At 41.7% G+C, this 16,526-nt stretch overlaps 2 protein-coding genes across 4 annotated transcripts in view; both read left to right on the plus strand.

Annotated features, from left to right (window-relative positions):
* The window catches only part of LOC113172919 (FERM, ARHGEF and pleckstrin domain-containing protein 1), a 44,555-nt gene extending 43,449 nt beyond the window's left edge, over positions 1-1,106 (plus strand). Inside the window, exon 27 of the mRNA XM_026376002.1 lies at positions 87-1,106. Coding sequence (XP_026231787.1) covers positions 87-168 — 82 coding nt within the window. The 3' untranslated portion in view covers positions 169-1,106. The remainder of the gene's footprint in view (positions 1-86) is intronic.
* Positions 1,107-2,433: 1,327 nt separating this feature from the next.
* zmp:0000001200 (dedicator of cytokinesis protein 9) overlaps positions 2,434-16,526 on the plus strand; it is a 61,251-nt gene continuing 47,158 nt past the window's right edge. For all 3 annotated transcript variants that reach the window (XM_026375723.1, XM_026375720.1, XM_026375722.1), the window contains exon 1: positions 2,434-2,859. In XM_026375723.1, coding sequence (XP_026231508.1) covers positions 2,743-2,859 — 117 coding nt within the window. In that variant the 5' untranslated portion in view covers positions 2,434-2,742. The remainder of the gene's footprint in view (positions 2,860-16,526) is intronic.

Consider the following 16,526-nt stretch of genomic DNA (forward strand, 5'->3'; position numbering starts at 1 on the left):
CAGACGCACGTTTCCTGAATGCGTTTGCAGTTTTGTTGCGGTTTTTAAACCGCAGGACTGATAAAACACCTCTTTTCTGCCCGCAGGTGGATGGAGGTCATCCGCAGTGCCACGATTCCCTCCAGTCGCGCTCGTGCCATGAACAGCAAAGAGTCCCATCCTCACTGAGTCGTCTCACCTCGTTTCCACACGCTGTCTGTTTCGGGTGGCATCTGCCCTTCCCGTATCTCTGGAATCTTTTCTTTTCTACACATATCTGGGACATTTATACTTGTGTCCATGCACATTTTGGTGCTTTTTAATGCTTTAATGGTGACATGTCCGCTGGTTTAGACTGCATCAGAGACTGCATTTTTTTGGCGTTTTTACTCTCAACTCTGAAACCTCTTTTTAAGGATGTCATTTTATACTATTTTCTAATGGTCTAAACCACTTCCTATCTTTCTGGTTTTACATTTTGTCATCGGTTGTTTTTACAGCAGGAACATGTTGATATAGATGTTGAGCATTCTTTCTTAGACGGTTAAACTATCACTGCATTGTCACAACATTTTTGTCTACTTGTTCATTTTACTGAGAACAGCTGCTTTTAAAAATATCCTGCAACTTCAGTGCCAAACCGGTTTCTATCAACGTCCTGGACTTTTTAATGCTATTTTGTTACATTGGAGATAAGGAGCATCTCCTACACTGTACACCATGAAATTTTAAATCAAAGAAAAGAGGCCACCCTTCAAAGGTTAGCTCTCTGTTCACACCTGGCTCAGCACAATGTGTTATTGTGTAAAAAAAAAAAAAAAAAAAGTTTATGAAAATATGAAATTATTTTTGTTCTATTAATGATAAAACCCTCACCGTGATTACAGTGTGGCCAGAGGTAGCTGCCATTAACGTGAACGCCATTTCAAGTAAATACTCTATTTGCTGATATTTGTTGTATGAATATGTTTGAGACTGTTTTACTTTTTTTTTTTTATAATTATTATTAACTCTGAAGTTCCCTTTCAGCTGTGTGAGAAAATGTGACACATACTCATAATCTTTGTATTATGAAGGTAAGTGTAATTGAAAGCTTTAAAGATTATGTGTGAAACAAAAAAAAAAAACAAAGAAGAAGAAGAAGAAACTTTCAGTTCCAAGTGCCGTTGCCCTCACTGAACTAGGCTGCCTCCTGTATACAGATACCAGATCTTTTTATGGGACTAAATGAACGGAAATATGCATTTGACAGGGTTTTGCAGTGAAGCAAATTGAATGGAAAATGTCAGTTCTGCTTAGAATTGCGACATTTTTTCCAGTCAACAGAGAGCTCTTTGGAAATGAAAGCAATAAAAAACTTATTCTGACTTATTACTCACTTGTGTTTTGTTTGAGCTGTTTTTCAGCTCACAGTGGAAATACTCTTAGTGTGTTTGCAGGCGTGACCTACAGATGGCATCACTGACCAAGAAGTTCGGTGCAGTCAAGCTGTAGCAATATCCTGTATAACACACGTCAACAACAATACAAATAGTGGCTCCAGGTCTTTGATTGTTAAATATGGAAGGTGATGGGACGTATAGATTTTGCATCAGTATTGTTGAGCCACACAGTCTCTGTTTGCAGCTCCAGTGCGGATACTGTTCCTACCTTTCTCTCTTTTGGTCTGCAAAGGGTGGGTTTTCCCAAACGGATAATTTAAATATTGAATAAAAAAATTATATGAATCAAAGTTCTCATCATATAAAGGGGACTGGTGCCTATGTCAGTGTGCAAAAACAACAAGCTTATGACATTTCACCTGATTATAGTGACCACAGTGTGTGTGTGTGCAGAAAGTCATATTCTTTCTGCATTATATGATATAATGTGAGTGTAATGAAAGAATATACACTATTAAAATAATATGTTTTATGTACCGTTCACTTTGAAACTATTCTGCTGCCTTTATGTGATGAGATGTCAGTGTGGAGATGGATATAGCCGACTGAAAACAATAATTTAACAAATCCCTTTGCTTCTTCCTTCTATGAAGATAATCCTCACAACAGCAAATGCCTAAGAACAATCCTTATAATTACTACATACAGCATCACAGTTAAATTTGTGTGTTAAACAATCACATTCTTTGGCTACGTGCCTAAAAACTCTTGGCATTAAGTCTAATCTGCCCTGGTTTAGGAAGTAACCCACATCTTTGTTATTTAGAGAAAATCTGTGTGTGTAGTGTGAGTGAGAGCGGTGTTTAGGTGCCTGAAATAAAAGAGTAGTAACTCTCCATTAAGCAGAATAACCATGTTCTCTAGAGTGGTGACTTTTGTGGTCATAGGAAAACACACATTCAGTCACACTGTAACTACTGTCCAAAGTCCAGGCCCAGCAGCGCGCACACAGACGGGGCGGCAGTGGGCAGTCCTTTAAGCCGGTAAGGGGCGGAGTGCGCAGAGGAGACAACCACATTATACACCTCCTGTCTGGCGCTGGATGGCCAATGAACACTTCTCAAAAAGGATACATTATTAGGAGAACAATAAGTCAGATGGAGGAAGGCAAATCTACACACGTTAACTTTTACGCAGGAGAAGCATGAGATCGAAAAGTGGGAGTGAGTCAGCAGCCGCGCAACAACATGATCCAGCTTCAAACTCGTGGTGCGCACTAGTATGGATGTGAGAGACGGACAAACCGGTGATGAATATTCTGTGTAGTTCACTGATTAAACTTGTGGATTGAACGGCTGTTGATGCAAAGTGGTGTGCAACGATGTCTCTTCCTGCGCACCCGGAGACCAGGAAATTTACGCGGGGTCTGGGTAAACCTGGCACGGCGGCTGAACTCAGGCAAAGTGTTTCAGAAGTGGTGAGGACGTCTGTGCTGTTTGTAAGTACATACTTTGAAATCCTCCCTTCTTCTCCTGCCCAGAACCACCGTGTCGACTGTCATCCGCCTGTTTAAACCTTCGTGGAGAAAGTAATCGCCTGGTTTTTACGCGCATTTTCAGCTTAGATGTACAGTAGCTGACTTCAGATCAGGTGGGAGGGAGCATGTGCTGCGTTTGAAGGGTTAAAAACTACAGGTCGTGTTACTAGTGAGTGGCACCGATCCGGGTCTGTGGGGGAAAGAGTTCCTTTGGAGTCAGGGCATGTGTCACATAGAATTACTGACAGGAATAAACTGGTTTTGTGAACTTTTAGGTGGAGCTTAAATGTAGCGTCACAAAACTCTTAAAACCCTTCAATTCCACCCAGCTGACTTTTGATCCCCCTGGGTGGGAGGCTGGTTATGGAGGGACCCTGACCTACAAATGCGTGGAGTGGGAGAGAGTGATTTGAAGTGAATGAATGAGGAAGTGAGCAGCAAAGAAAAACACAGAGAGGGCTGGATTTATTTGTAACAACGTGTTAGAGGTGTCTTCAAAACCCTCCCTTTCACATGTTCAGATTTGCTGGAGAACCTATAGAGAATCAGTGCCTAACCAAGGTGCTGTGTGCTTGGTGCCTGAGAGAGCACTCATTTTCATAGGAATGCACTGAAATAACATAATACCTCATGACAAGGGAAAGCATGTGGCTTCCATTTGGTTCTTCACAGACGTATAAAGTGTCAGTGACAGTGACATAATGCTGAATTTGAGTTCGCTTCAGAACATCTGGGTGACGTGAACCTGCAGTATACCTTTGCAGTATCAGTTTTCCACGGAGCTCAAAGGGGGAGAAAGGGAGTCGATTCTTTTGTTGCATCCGACTGTGCTGGGTGTTTGGTGCTCCGTCTGATTGTTCCACCTATCCTGGAAGAAGTTGCTAGGTAACCGAAACGGACACCGGCCAGGCTCTCTGTCAGGGAAATGGAATCCTGAGTCAGGATCCCAGACATCCAACCACACCTTCATATTATTTATTCATTCTCACTCTGGTGCACTGCCAGAGAAGCCTGAGGGAGGAGCGCGCAAATGGATACAAGTATGTGTGTTGGGAAATCATTGTGCTGTAGGAGGGCGGAATTAACTTTTGCGCGCGTGTGTGTGTGTGTGTGTGTGTCGAACTGTACATGGTCTTCTGTGTTAGCATGAGCAGGCATCCCTCAGTCCATTTCATAACATAATTAACATGAATAATAACATTAAATAATATAAATAAACATATTTGTAACTCCAAATAGTCCATAGATTCTTGAGCCAATAGACCGGACACAGACATGCAAACGTCCCCCCAACACTCTCAACATAGTAGATTACCACCCAGTTTGAGAAAGAATGGTCATTCTCATCTCATGGTGGTTTCTTGTATCTCTTTATTGTCACTTTTCTATTTCTTTATAGGCTGGATGGACTTTCCGACATGAACATTGCTTCTGATCCATTAGGACAGTATTATGTCACCCTGGCCTCTCCCCTGGATATGTGAGCTGTAAAAGTAAATGTATGGCTGCGGTATTGTGTTTAAGTGTTTGCCGAAGCCCTCAGTGGGACAAGAATGTGGCTCCACACGAGACCACGGACCACGCAGCTCGCAATTAATTCCTCCATGAAACATGTAAATACCACAGAAGGAATAAAGGGATCTGTTGCAGCCACATAAAGGGCAGATTGTGGCCATTCTCCCCCATCATGACCGTGATGTTGTTTCTACTTGGGACACATTTATTCTGTCTGCTTGAAATCATTCAGAAACCCTCTTTTTTTTTCTATTTTAGTTATAAAATGCAGCACAGTACATATGTATGGATGTTTCTCAGCTGTGCTTCAGAGTCAAGTGCACTGTGCCTCTCTCTTCCTCTCCCAACAATTTGTGCATTTTCGTGAAGGCACACACTGACCAGAGCGTCTTTGTTTATTGTTGGAGAGGAGAGCAGAGACACTTGTAATGGGCCGCAGCTCTCAGCTGAGCCGTCCCTCTTTTTCTCCACTCTGTGGGCATGCTGCGAACACCATTAGCTCCGTGATGGCTGTCATCAGCTTTGAATTTGTTGTGCTGGTGATGCACTTAGATGCAACACAGGACTCTGCCTCGCTAACTTTACTTCACAGGGAATTAAAACTGAGTGCAAAGAGGTTTGATGTCAGTTTTTTTCCTTCCAAACTGTCTACACTCACCAGCATATACTGTAGATGTCATTAACATATCAGCTGATGGCAGGGACGTAACAAATCAATGGCAGCTGGAAATGTAGTTACTGTGTACTGTGGATGAAGCAGCTGGGGACAGTTGTGTAATTGAAATCAATAGTCCTAACTGTCTGCCATCTAATGGTGATAAACTCTGATGCTCAGCAATCGTACCCTGTGCCTGATGTGAAGGAGCTCCGCACCAGATGGATACTGTCATGTAGGTCTGATGTCATTAGCTATCCATCACCACTACACACACCACTCATTCACTGTGTGACCAGGAAAGGGAAAAAAAAAAAACATCTTACATAGTGGCCACATGTTGCTGTTAAGTCAAAGTTTTGTGTTTACTCAAACAAAACATAGCCATTAATGAGCCCTGGCTGTATTACATAGAAGATATCAGCAGTATAAACCACGGCCTCTTCTGCTGCTTTGCGTGATATTAATTCATATAAATACTGTACAATGCTCTCAATCTATTCTGCCACACCTGCACTTATGGGATTTTTTGTAAATGTTCCCAAGATGTTGGAATCCCAGGATTTACCTAAGGTGGGTCTGTAATCTATGTATTTTTGTCAAGGACTCTTTTTCAGTTTCTCGTTTGACTGAACACGTTCCTCCTTTTGACTGTTTGCAGAGATACAGTCATGTTCTCTCTTGCCATGAAGCTGGATTTGCTAGTCATACCACTCAACAAATATGTGTTTCATAGACTTGAAACAGTCGATCTGTAGATCCAGGATTAGTTCGCTGTTTATAATGGGAAAGGTTGATGATCTTAAAGCATTCCTCCTTGGTCTACCAAATAAAGCTCTGCTGGATCTTGTGTGTTAGGTGCTAACACTGGCTGTCACATATGCTGCAGGACAGATCCAGTCATAAGGTTACAGGGCACTCAGTGTTGTGCGAAGCCTAAGCAGCTTGGCCTCCCTCCGTGTCCCTCTTTCGTTCTCTCTCTCACTACAAGGCTTGTTGGTATGAGACTAAAAGGGTGCATAAGCTGCCTTTGTTTGTGTGATGGGAAATGGTGCTCCACAAGAACAAACCCAGGGGGTAGACATGGGAGAGCAGATGAGTTCTCTGAATGGGTCAATAATACATGAGGCTGCTCTAGTCACCAATGCACCCATTAGGAGACTCTCTCCTGTCCTGTGGATTAGTTGAGTGCAGAACTACAACATTTGGCACCAAATTCTATCATCCATATCAAATATGTCTATGTAGCCTCTCCGTCATCCAGATAAACATCTCTATCAAACTTTGCAACAACTACTTCTTACCTGTGGGACACAACAAGACACATTAATACATTGGGGTTATTGAATATTGCTCAGTTGTCCAAACAGCACTTCAGCTAATGACCCTTTTAGTTCCTCAACAGAAAATGACTCAGCAGCATTTTTGGTAATGAATGAATTGCTTAAGTCATGTTTTCAGGCAAATTGCACAATATTTGTGCAACAACATATTCTTTTAAGTAAGATCTGATGCTTTTTATTTTATTAGAGTAAATAGGTTCTATTTTGGTCTTGGACTGTTTGTTCAGACAATACTGGATATTTGATGGCTTCTCTTTGGTCTGTGGGAAATTTGTGTTGGGTTTTACAGATCACTACTTCATCATCAGTCATCTTCTAATTGAGAAAATACTGAGATGATAAATCAATAAGGAATAAAGCTTAATACAGTATATTAAGCACAACAGGCCTGAAAATAAACAGAAAACATCTCCACAGGTCCCAGATATAACAGTGATAGATGGCCTGTTGACCAAAGGCTTCAGTGAAAGTGAGAAATAAAACACACCCATCACACTCACTATAAAATTTGTCTGCCAAGGTTTGGGCATGCCTCTTGGCAGTTGTGGCTATAATCTAAAACAGATTTGCCACTCCACTTAAGAGTGGGGAGCTTTAGAGAATTCCTCAACTGAGCTCATGTCAGGATAATATAATAATTTGTTAAAAATGGAAACGATTTCCTCATTCTACCCGTGACTAACCTGGGTTAGTCCATGTAAATACACTGTCCATCCAAAAAGAATAAACACTAATATTTTGTTGGACCGCCTTTAGCTTGATTATGGCACGCATTTGCTGTGGCATTGTTTCGTTAAGATTCTGCAGTGTCACAACATTTATTCCCGTCCAGAGTTGCATACATTTTTCTTGTATCATCTTGTATTGATGATGTGAGAGTCAGGCCGCTGCACAAAGTCTTCTCCAGCACATCCCGAAGATTATCAATGGGGTTAAGGTCTGGACTCTGTGGTGGCCAATCCATGTGTAAAAATTATGTGTTATGCTCCTAGAACCATTTCTTTTACAATTTGATGAATCCTGGCAGTGTCATCTTGGAATATGCCCATGACCTGACTAACTTCAGCAACCCCAGATCATAGCACTGCCCCCACAGGCTTGCACAGTAGGCACAAGGCATGATGGGTGCCTCTTTTCTTACCCTGATACGCCCATCACTCTGGAACAGGGTAAATCTGGACTAATCAGACCACTTCTTCCATTGCTCCATAGTCCAATCCGTATGCTCCCTAGCAAATCAAAGCCTTTTTTTTTTTCGATTAGCCTCACTGACAAGTGTTTTTCTTAAGTCTACACAGCTGTTTAGTCCCAATCCTTTTAGTTTCCCTTTGCATTATGCGTGTGGAAACACTCTTACTTTCACTATCTAACATAACAGTGACTTCTACTGTTGTTTTTCTACAATTTAATTTTACCAAACATTTATGTGATCCCCTATCACGACCACATCTAACCCTTCTGAAACAGATTTACATCTTTTCCACGACCACAGATTGTGCGGTTGTGTAAAAAATGAGAAGCTACTCGCTGCATCAGTTATGTTTAAATAATCAACCATGCAGTAATTATCCTGTGGGAGGCTCTTACCTATTTGCTTAGTTAAATCCAGGTGGTGACTTTTTTTTGGACGGGCTGTGTACTATAGCAGTAAAGCCAAATCAAACAACACATCGTCCAGACAGATTATGTTGTAGTGCAAATGAAATCTGATTAAATATCACTTTGCTGATAGTCACTGTTTTGTTTTCTTTTTCTTTACAAACTTTTTGTTGTGCCATGCATTACAGTATATCAAAGTCATAGTTCTTAAGCAGTTTTATACTGGCATATTCATTCCACAAGTGCCTCTATGCTTTGCTATCAGCTTAGATAAATGTCAGTTTTACATTCACGTTTTGTTTCTCAAATATCTGCCAGCTAAGCCAAGTCTCTCTGAGATCTCTCCATGCTGTCTGAAGAAGGAAGTGTCCATGATTACCTCTCCTTCATCTTCTTGTAGGAGAACAGAGGTTTTTCTTTCCACTAGATAGAGCGGGTTTCCTGTAGCCGGGCTGTATTTGGGCTGAAAATAAGTGTTGGGCAGGGTTCTCTGTTAAACCGCCCACTCTGGTTGAGTGTTCTTCCTGATAGAGCAGGGCTGTTTTGGAGCACAGAGGAGGTTACCATAACAGAGCGAGTCTGCTACAGAGCCTGGACAGTGGGTGTTTTCCTGTTAACAAGTGCATGGGACCACTCTGGGACTTGTTCTACTCTCATGTCCTCAGAACATAAACATTCCCCGAATGCAGCCGGACTGTCTTCTTTATCACCTCCTCCAGCATTCATAATTCATAAGACAATGATTCGACAATTGTGGTTTCTTTATGTTCAGCCAGAGCTTGTTGCTGAGGTGACGTTTGTTTTGATGGAGGCTGCAATACTTTCTCCGAGCCTCTGACAGTCTGTTTAGTTTTGGCACTCTCTCACGCATCCAAACGAGATGAGTGTGGAACAGCAAAGCCGATGGGTGGTCTCTGGTGAAGAAGCCTTTAACGTTGCTTTTAACCGTCTGAAGCTCCCTTTATACATTTAGAGCACATCCTCTTGCTGTTGAGGTACACATCCTGCTATGGAGCCATGATTGCAGCACATTATCATCAGTAGCTTAGTAAATCAAGTGGAGTATTGCTTTACTTCCATCCTCTGGACCATTACGGTTGCTATTTTGAGGCAACAGGGCACACACCTAAGTGCTGCTGCGTAAGACTTACTGAGTCACTCCTTTTGGCCTCCTTTTTTCCTCTGTGATTATTATGTGGTTAATTCAGTTTGCCTTTCTCTGTAAACTGATAACTACTTTTGCATCAGAGGCTGTGATCTAATTAGGAACTACATTAGATTAAAATGAATGGAAAACAGATTGTAGTTTACGTCTCGCACAAAAGAGAGCGAAATGCATCTTGGGTGTTTTAGTGACATGTCCAAAGTCTTTTTCGTGATGTGTTCTAGGGTTTTTTCCACACTAGCAGCATCACTATATGGATGCCATTGCTAACCTCACACAGCTGCAAAGATGTCTGTTGACACAGTCAGAATAGAAAAGAATCAAACAGCCCTGGATTGTAGGTGGACACTGTTCTGTCTGTCATCACTGATTCAGTAGTTTTGCATGAGTATTACCAGTGAGGTGAAACCGTTCAAGCATAAAGCTCCCTAGAGCAAAATCGTTCCCCTGCACACGTGCGCTGGTCTACAGATTAAGCTCATCCGATTAAGGCCTGAAAAGCACTACAACACTCCTGACTGAAGCCTGAACAATATATCCATGTTGGCTGGTGTAGAAATGTCTAGAAAGAGCAGACAGCATTAGACATTTCCTTTTTCCATAATTTAAGGGGTTTTACTCCTGGGCACATTGATTTGTCTGTGAAAACAATGCTTCCTCCCATCATTCTCTGCAAATGACTATGTCACCCTTCAGTTGTATTTGTAGGAACACTGATTAGAGGGTACACTGAAGGGTCGTACTACTTTCAACCTTGGTAATATTTTTTCCACCTGATGAATTGCACTTTCTTTTTATGAGATTCTCCCTCTCTCCGGAGCAGAAGTTCACTCAGTTCACTTCTCCAATGTATGCTGAACTCCAATCTTGTTATATCTTTACCTGGACATGACTCCACGTATGACAGTGTCAGACTGTGTTAACCACAGTGGTCCAGACTTAAATATCTGAGCAACTCCTGGGTGGATTGCAGTGATACTTTTTCGTTTCTTTTGGCATTTGATAAATCTGACTTCCACCAGTTTCATATCCTTCACTTTCCTGTGAGACTGATGCAGCTCCCAGGGTTTAGTGTCAAGTGAACAGCCCCTCCTGAGTAGGTTAATCTTCTTTGAACACCACATCTCTTCCTGTGTCGCATCCGACATTGCCTCGCTGTGGTCACTGACCTTCCATTCACATTCATTCATTCTCTCCAAGCAGAGCAGATAGGATCAGCTGCTGTCAGGTGTAGTGTAATAGATGGATGGATTGGCCAGTACAAAAGACACTTTCCTGCATTGAGATTTAAAGCTGAAACTTGCACCATTTTAACATTTGTAATTCAATTATCACTTGACACTGAGGAGAGGCAAATTTTAGGTGTTTTTCAGTACAGTATGGTTTTGCTTAGTGGTTGAGGGTGGACCTCTGTTTCAAGAACTACTTAACATAACATTGGGTATGACTGCAGAGATGAAAGTGAAAGTTGCATTGTTATTATTTCTCTGGGATTTCCCTTAAAGGGCCTTATTTGACTACATTAAAGATACAAGATGCAAGCTGAGACAGGTAAATGCACGACTACTTGGTTAAACACCTAAATATCTGAGTGAAACCCCTCCTCTGCATAATTCCTTCCTTCCCACGGTGCATGCTGTTAGCTTAATTAAACTTTTCAGCGTTAAGTATTATGGCTGTGTGTGTGTGTGTGTGTGTGTGTGTGGATGTGACCTGCCACAGCCAGAGAGAATGACTTTTCACCAAGCCGGCTGCATAGCTGGCATTCCTCACTCAAAGTGTAGGCCGGGCTGGAAAGGGGGAGGAGGGGCACAACCTGCAGAGGGTGTGGCTAAATACAGAGCAAGATTTGCATCTTACCTTTGACTTTTTATGCATATTTAACATAATATGAGGAAAAACAGGTCCCACACACTCTGGGACTGTGAAGAACACATGACATTCATTGTGGAGACAGTGTCATTTTCAAATGATTAAAATGAATCTAAAGAAGTGAAAGCATACTCCATACTGACTGCATTACATGATTTTGTAAGCATTATATTCCTTATATAACAGCAAGCATCTATTTGTTAGCAGATTGCACATGATTTTTAAACATATTAAATTAAGACACAATCACAGCTCTTGCAAAATCTAGACAAGTTATCTAATGTCAAAAGAATTTTGATGAGTTACTGGAGTTGCTCATTCAAGAAAAAATTACATGAGACACTGAGCTCCTTTTTCCTTTTGCTGACATTCAGAAAAATGAGATGGGGGGGGGGGTCACTGTACAATAGCTTGACATAAATGAAAGCCTCGCTCAGTAGGAAGTCATGTGAGCCTGGTAAAGAGTCTTTCTGCTAAAGCTCGTGCATACAGTGGAGGCAGAGCTTTTCCCCTGAGGCTTTGTTTTTGTTTGCTCTGTATTTGTTTTAAGGGGACTTCACATGAGAAAGCAGGATTGTTCTGAGTGTGCAGTGTGTTACTGCAGTGTGCCTCGTCTGGACGGATAAATAAAGTCAGCTCTGTGGTGTCTGTGGAGAAGCACAGGGTGACTGTATGCCTGGAGGCCAGCGCTTAATCAAACTTGTTTCTAATGGAGGAAAACAAAGTGGTGCTGGACTGTGGACAGGACACTGCTTAGTTGCCCACATGTTATATTGTTATGAAGAGTCCAAAACCAGACACCTTGCATGGTGTTTACCATCATAAGCACGCAGGCTCTCGTTCCCATTTCTCACTGTGTACACTGCCGTGCAGATAAACAGCTCAGTATCCCTGACTTGATTTAATCTCCTATTAGTGTCCCCTCGCAGTCTATCAAGGCCAACAACACCATCCCCCATACACAGGGCAGTGTGTCGATTTTACTACACCCATCTGATTAGCTTGGAGCAGCTTTGTGCTTGTCACACAGCAACTTTATTTGAAATTCCTCAGTTTTATCTGCTTCTAAAACCACTGTTTTTTTTTTTTTTTACTTTCTCAAGTGATGCACTTAAGACTTAAAAAAAAAAAGTCAAATCCATCTTAGTTGCTATAGCAGCCACACTGCTTATTGTGGTATTAACCTGATCCGCGAGACAGCTAAAATCTGCTAAACAGCAGAAACGAGATCAGCAAATAATGAGATTTTCAGTGAGTGTTACTACTTGAGGGACCGAGGGGCCCCTGCTGTTCCTAAAATAAAAAGTGGTCTAAAGACAAGATGCTGACAGGCAATGAGACTAAGTATACAGTTCAACACTGACTGTCCAAGTCGAGCTATTCCGAAACAGGGATGTATCCCATAACACGTGTTTCCTCTTTAAAGAAGGGTGGTGGCCTCTGAGAAGGGGATGTTAATGCTAGCCTGGTTAATTCAGGCAGTGCCAGCAAATGTAGCTACAACAGGAAGAAGACTGTCTGCCACTCCTGGATTTTCTGAACCATTTTATAGACATGTAGGGTGTGTGAAATAAAACACTGATTATCATTGGCATCTTTGTAATAATTAAAAAAATACTAAGATAATAAGAATTCTCTGATTTATACATACTCCTAAAGATTTTTAATGTACAAATTAAAAGACAAACACCAAAGAATAGAATTAGTCTAAGGAATTTTAAATTGCTATATTATTGATTACATGCAGGATTAACGCCGTTTAAATAACTCAACATGTTCCCCTGTCTACCCACTGTGTATCCGTCAGGTGCGACAGCTACTTATAGCAGCTGTTTGCGGCCTCCCCGAAGGAACTGCGTGGCACCGTCCTGCCTCTAAATCCACTGCCACTTGAGCGGTGCAGGTGCACAGGCATGCGCTCATCTCGTCCTCCATCACCTACTTCCCTTGATTGTCAGCAGCGCTCATTGAACCAGGCTCAAGAGGATTTCCAGTGATTACAAACAAAGAGCCAACTGTGATTAGCTGATCCTTAAAGGGTCCCAAACCTTTAACACCCCCCAACCCTCTAATTATCCCCGACCCATCTCCCCACCAGGAGGCGTCTTCTAGTCCCTACCAATCCAGAAAAGAAAACAATGTCTGAATCATCTTGAATTAGTTTTACTTTTAACTTTCATTAACTTGCACTCTTCTAATGTCTCTGCTGGCTTGTCTTTGTTTCCACTTTCACTTTAAATCTGGTCTCATGCTGTTCTTCAGTTTAGAGGTTATAAAGATTAATCCACCTCCCTCTAGAACACAGATAACAATAACTTCCTACAATTCTTCTTTGTTTCACTCACCTGACACCTTCTGCACCCTGTGCACACAGCATTAAGATATACAGAAGCCACACAGTATCGCGTTCGTGTCTGGCTAACTGCTGGTGTGCTGAAAGTGAGGGAGCGGCTATTTAATCTGCTCAGTCTAACTGGCTTTCATAGTGAGATATTTGAGTAAATCTTGGATTGGAGACCATCTGTTGGACGATTCTTTTCCTCTTAAAGCTGTGTAAGAATATTATCAATTAGCGTCTCCAAACAGAAAACAACACACCTGGATTAACAGTAAACTGCTTTCATTTAGTAAGAATATAGTAAGAATCCTTTAATGAAATACTTTAATGTGTAATCTATTTGTAATAAATCTATTAGTTTTACATGTTAATGAATAATGGGAGCTTCTGGTCGACTGTAGATCATTTCATCATGTAATAAAACATGGACCTGCATACACAAATAAAACCCCACAACATCCCCTTGGTCAACATGTAGAACATGAACCAAAATAAAAAACTGTATTATCTGTTATATTAAAAGACTGATATTACTTTTCGCTCTGCTTATTTTTATATTGTTAGAGAAAATAACATTGTGATATTTTGTGCTCCGCCTCCAGCTTGCCAGGGAAAAACAAAAATTTTCATGTGTCTAGAGTCTTGATGTGTGATCTTTCTCTTCCTACCTCTGTTTAAGTAAGATATGCATGGTTTCCCCTCACACTGAATTTTTTACTACCACACAGACACAGCAACAAGTAGTGCTGCACTAACAGAGTGTCTGTCTTGCCCTGATGTGGCCTCGTGTTGGGCCAGTGTGGACTTGTTTCAGGATCTCTCAGCTCAGTTTCCTCGCTACATGTCAGAGCCTGATCATGATGACAACACTTCTAAAATCTCCTTCACACCTGAACACTGGCTACTGACATGATGAAGATTGTTTAAAACCAAATTCCAGTCACCACAGGAAGTGCTGACGGCTATGATAAGTTGTCGAAACATGATGTCTGGTTAAGTTGGTTTGGTGTAATGTGTTACACGTCACTCCCTTTTGGCAGTTCTGCCTCACGATTGTGATTTGAATGCATTTTTAGGACTGTGAAATTACTTCTAGTGGTGTCTTTCTTCTGTAAGTCTTTTTCCTTTACCGTCCAGTTTGCATGCAGTCACCTCCTCTTCCTGTGCAACAGCTTCAGTGTGGGATGATTGTTTTCACAATGAGCTGCTGGAAATGACGTTAAACCAGCCAGTCTGAGGAACGAGGAAAGTACTGCCTGCTGTTTCTATGAAGTATAGTATCAACCAGGATTGGTATAATCACTGAAGTTAGAAATATCTCTTTAGGTATCTTCAAATGTCTTTGATGCGATTTGTCATGGTGCATAAATAACCCATAATCATTCAGTGCTTTATTGTTGAATATTATGTCATTTTGAATGTTTTGAATGGACCGTGTAAACATTTTTTGTGTGTAGTGTCACCCTGTACCTCTAGGTGGAAGTATTAGCATTCATACACTGATGCGTTCTGTCCATATTTACATCTAGGGGAAAGATTTTCACTGCCATGTGTGTTTTATGTGTGGCCGCATATGTGGGTGACAGCATTTCAACAGGTAGTTTCTGCTTTCAGCTTAAAATGCATAAGAAATCAAGTTAATGTATTCTGAGGCATCTGCATTTATTTACCAGATGTAGCTTTTAAATATGTAGTGATATCAGTTTTTATGATGATAAGCAATCTGTTTGTACTTTTAATAGGACTGCCTTGTACTTTTTTTTAAGTGGAGCCACAACACAGTTCGGCAGGGTTAAAATGGTGACTGCAGGCCCTAAGGCTTTGACGCTGCTTTAGACCATCGCTGCTGGTGCTGCAGCAGACACTGCTTGATTAGTAGCATCTAGGGGTAAACTGAACGCACTGAAGCAACCTCACCCTCTGCAGACCCAACAGAGCTGCATACACATACAGCGTTTGTGTGTGTGTGTGTGTGTGTGTGTGTATGTGTGTGTGCCTGCTTGTGTACATACTTAATTTTTGCCTGTGTCCTGCAATGTATACTTACTCTGCACCACTACAAAGTAAAGGATGTGGTACCCCTCAGGAAAATGGGTAATTTTCTTCTTTGGGGATAAATAAACCATCCCAAAATACCAAGTCAGAGGAAGAGGATGTGGTCCTGCTGTATGTGTTTTGTATCATTTTAAGATGGACAAGATAACCTGGGTGTCAGCTCCAGGTCAAAGAGAGACCAAAGTGGAATCTGTGCCATACAATAGACTTTTCAAACAATGATTGGAGTCCACTCTTGAGTGTCCAGCATTTTGGGGCTGTGATATAAACTCTAAGGCTGTGGCTTATCGAAATTCCAGGCCTACCTTTGTAGCTCACACACATTAAACCTTTCAAAGAAAAGCTGTTGAGAAACTCATTTACTTTAAATTCACTCATTAAATGTTACTTTAACAGCAACTTTCAACATTTGTTGAACCTTGGAGGAGGTCAGCATTGCTCCAAGAAATATCCACAAACCTCACCACTGTACATGAGTTTTGATTTGTGTTTGAGGGACAGTGGGCAGTGAGTGGCAGCTTTGTTATGACAGAGTTTACACACACACACACACACACACACACACACACACACACACACACATCAGCAGGAAACAGCCGCTTCCTTTTTGGAGTCCCCGGAGAGTCCCAGCTGGAAGCCAGTCTATTTTATCTGCCCTCTACTGTTGGATATGTGTGTGATGTCACTGTGGTCCGCCACATTGTGGCCTCTCTCTCTCTGGACAAACACAAAGCACACGCACTTTTCCCTGCAGCAGACACTGGGCATGGAAACATAGCCAGCTGCGAACTTGACCTTCATCCTCAGGAGGCTCCTCAGATGAGATTCCAGCTCTTCCTGAACTCCTCTCTACATGTCTGAGCCATACGGGGACATTTCTGGCTTTGCTGTGTGCAGGACCGACAACTTCTTAGTGTGAAACTTGAGTTGACTTTCCTCTGTCCACATGTGCTGGCTTTGATGTTTGTAATTCAGCTCCACCCACCACTTGCTGCTCACAGCTTGAAACAGCCGTATTAGTACAAGTGGTGTTGTGAGGAATACTGCAAGACAGTGATGGTGTCCATGTGCAGCCGATGTTGCGGC

The sequence above is a fragment of the Anabas testudineus genome, chromosome 21 (genome assembly GCF_900324465.2).
Source record: "Anabas testudineus chromosome 21, fAnaTes1.2, whole genome shotgun sequence".
NCBI classification, from domain to species: Eukaryota; Metazoa; Chordata; class Actinopteri; order Anabantiformes; family Anabantidae; genus Anabas; species Anabas testudineus.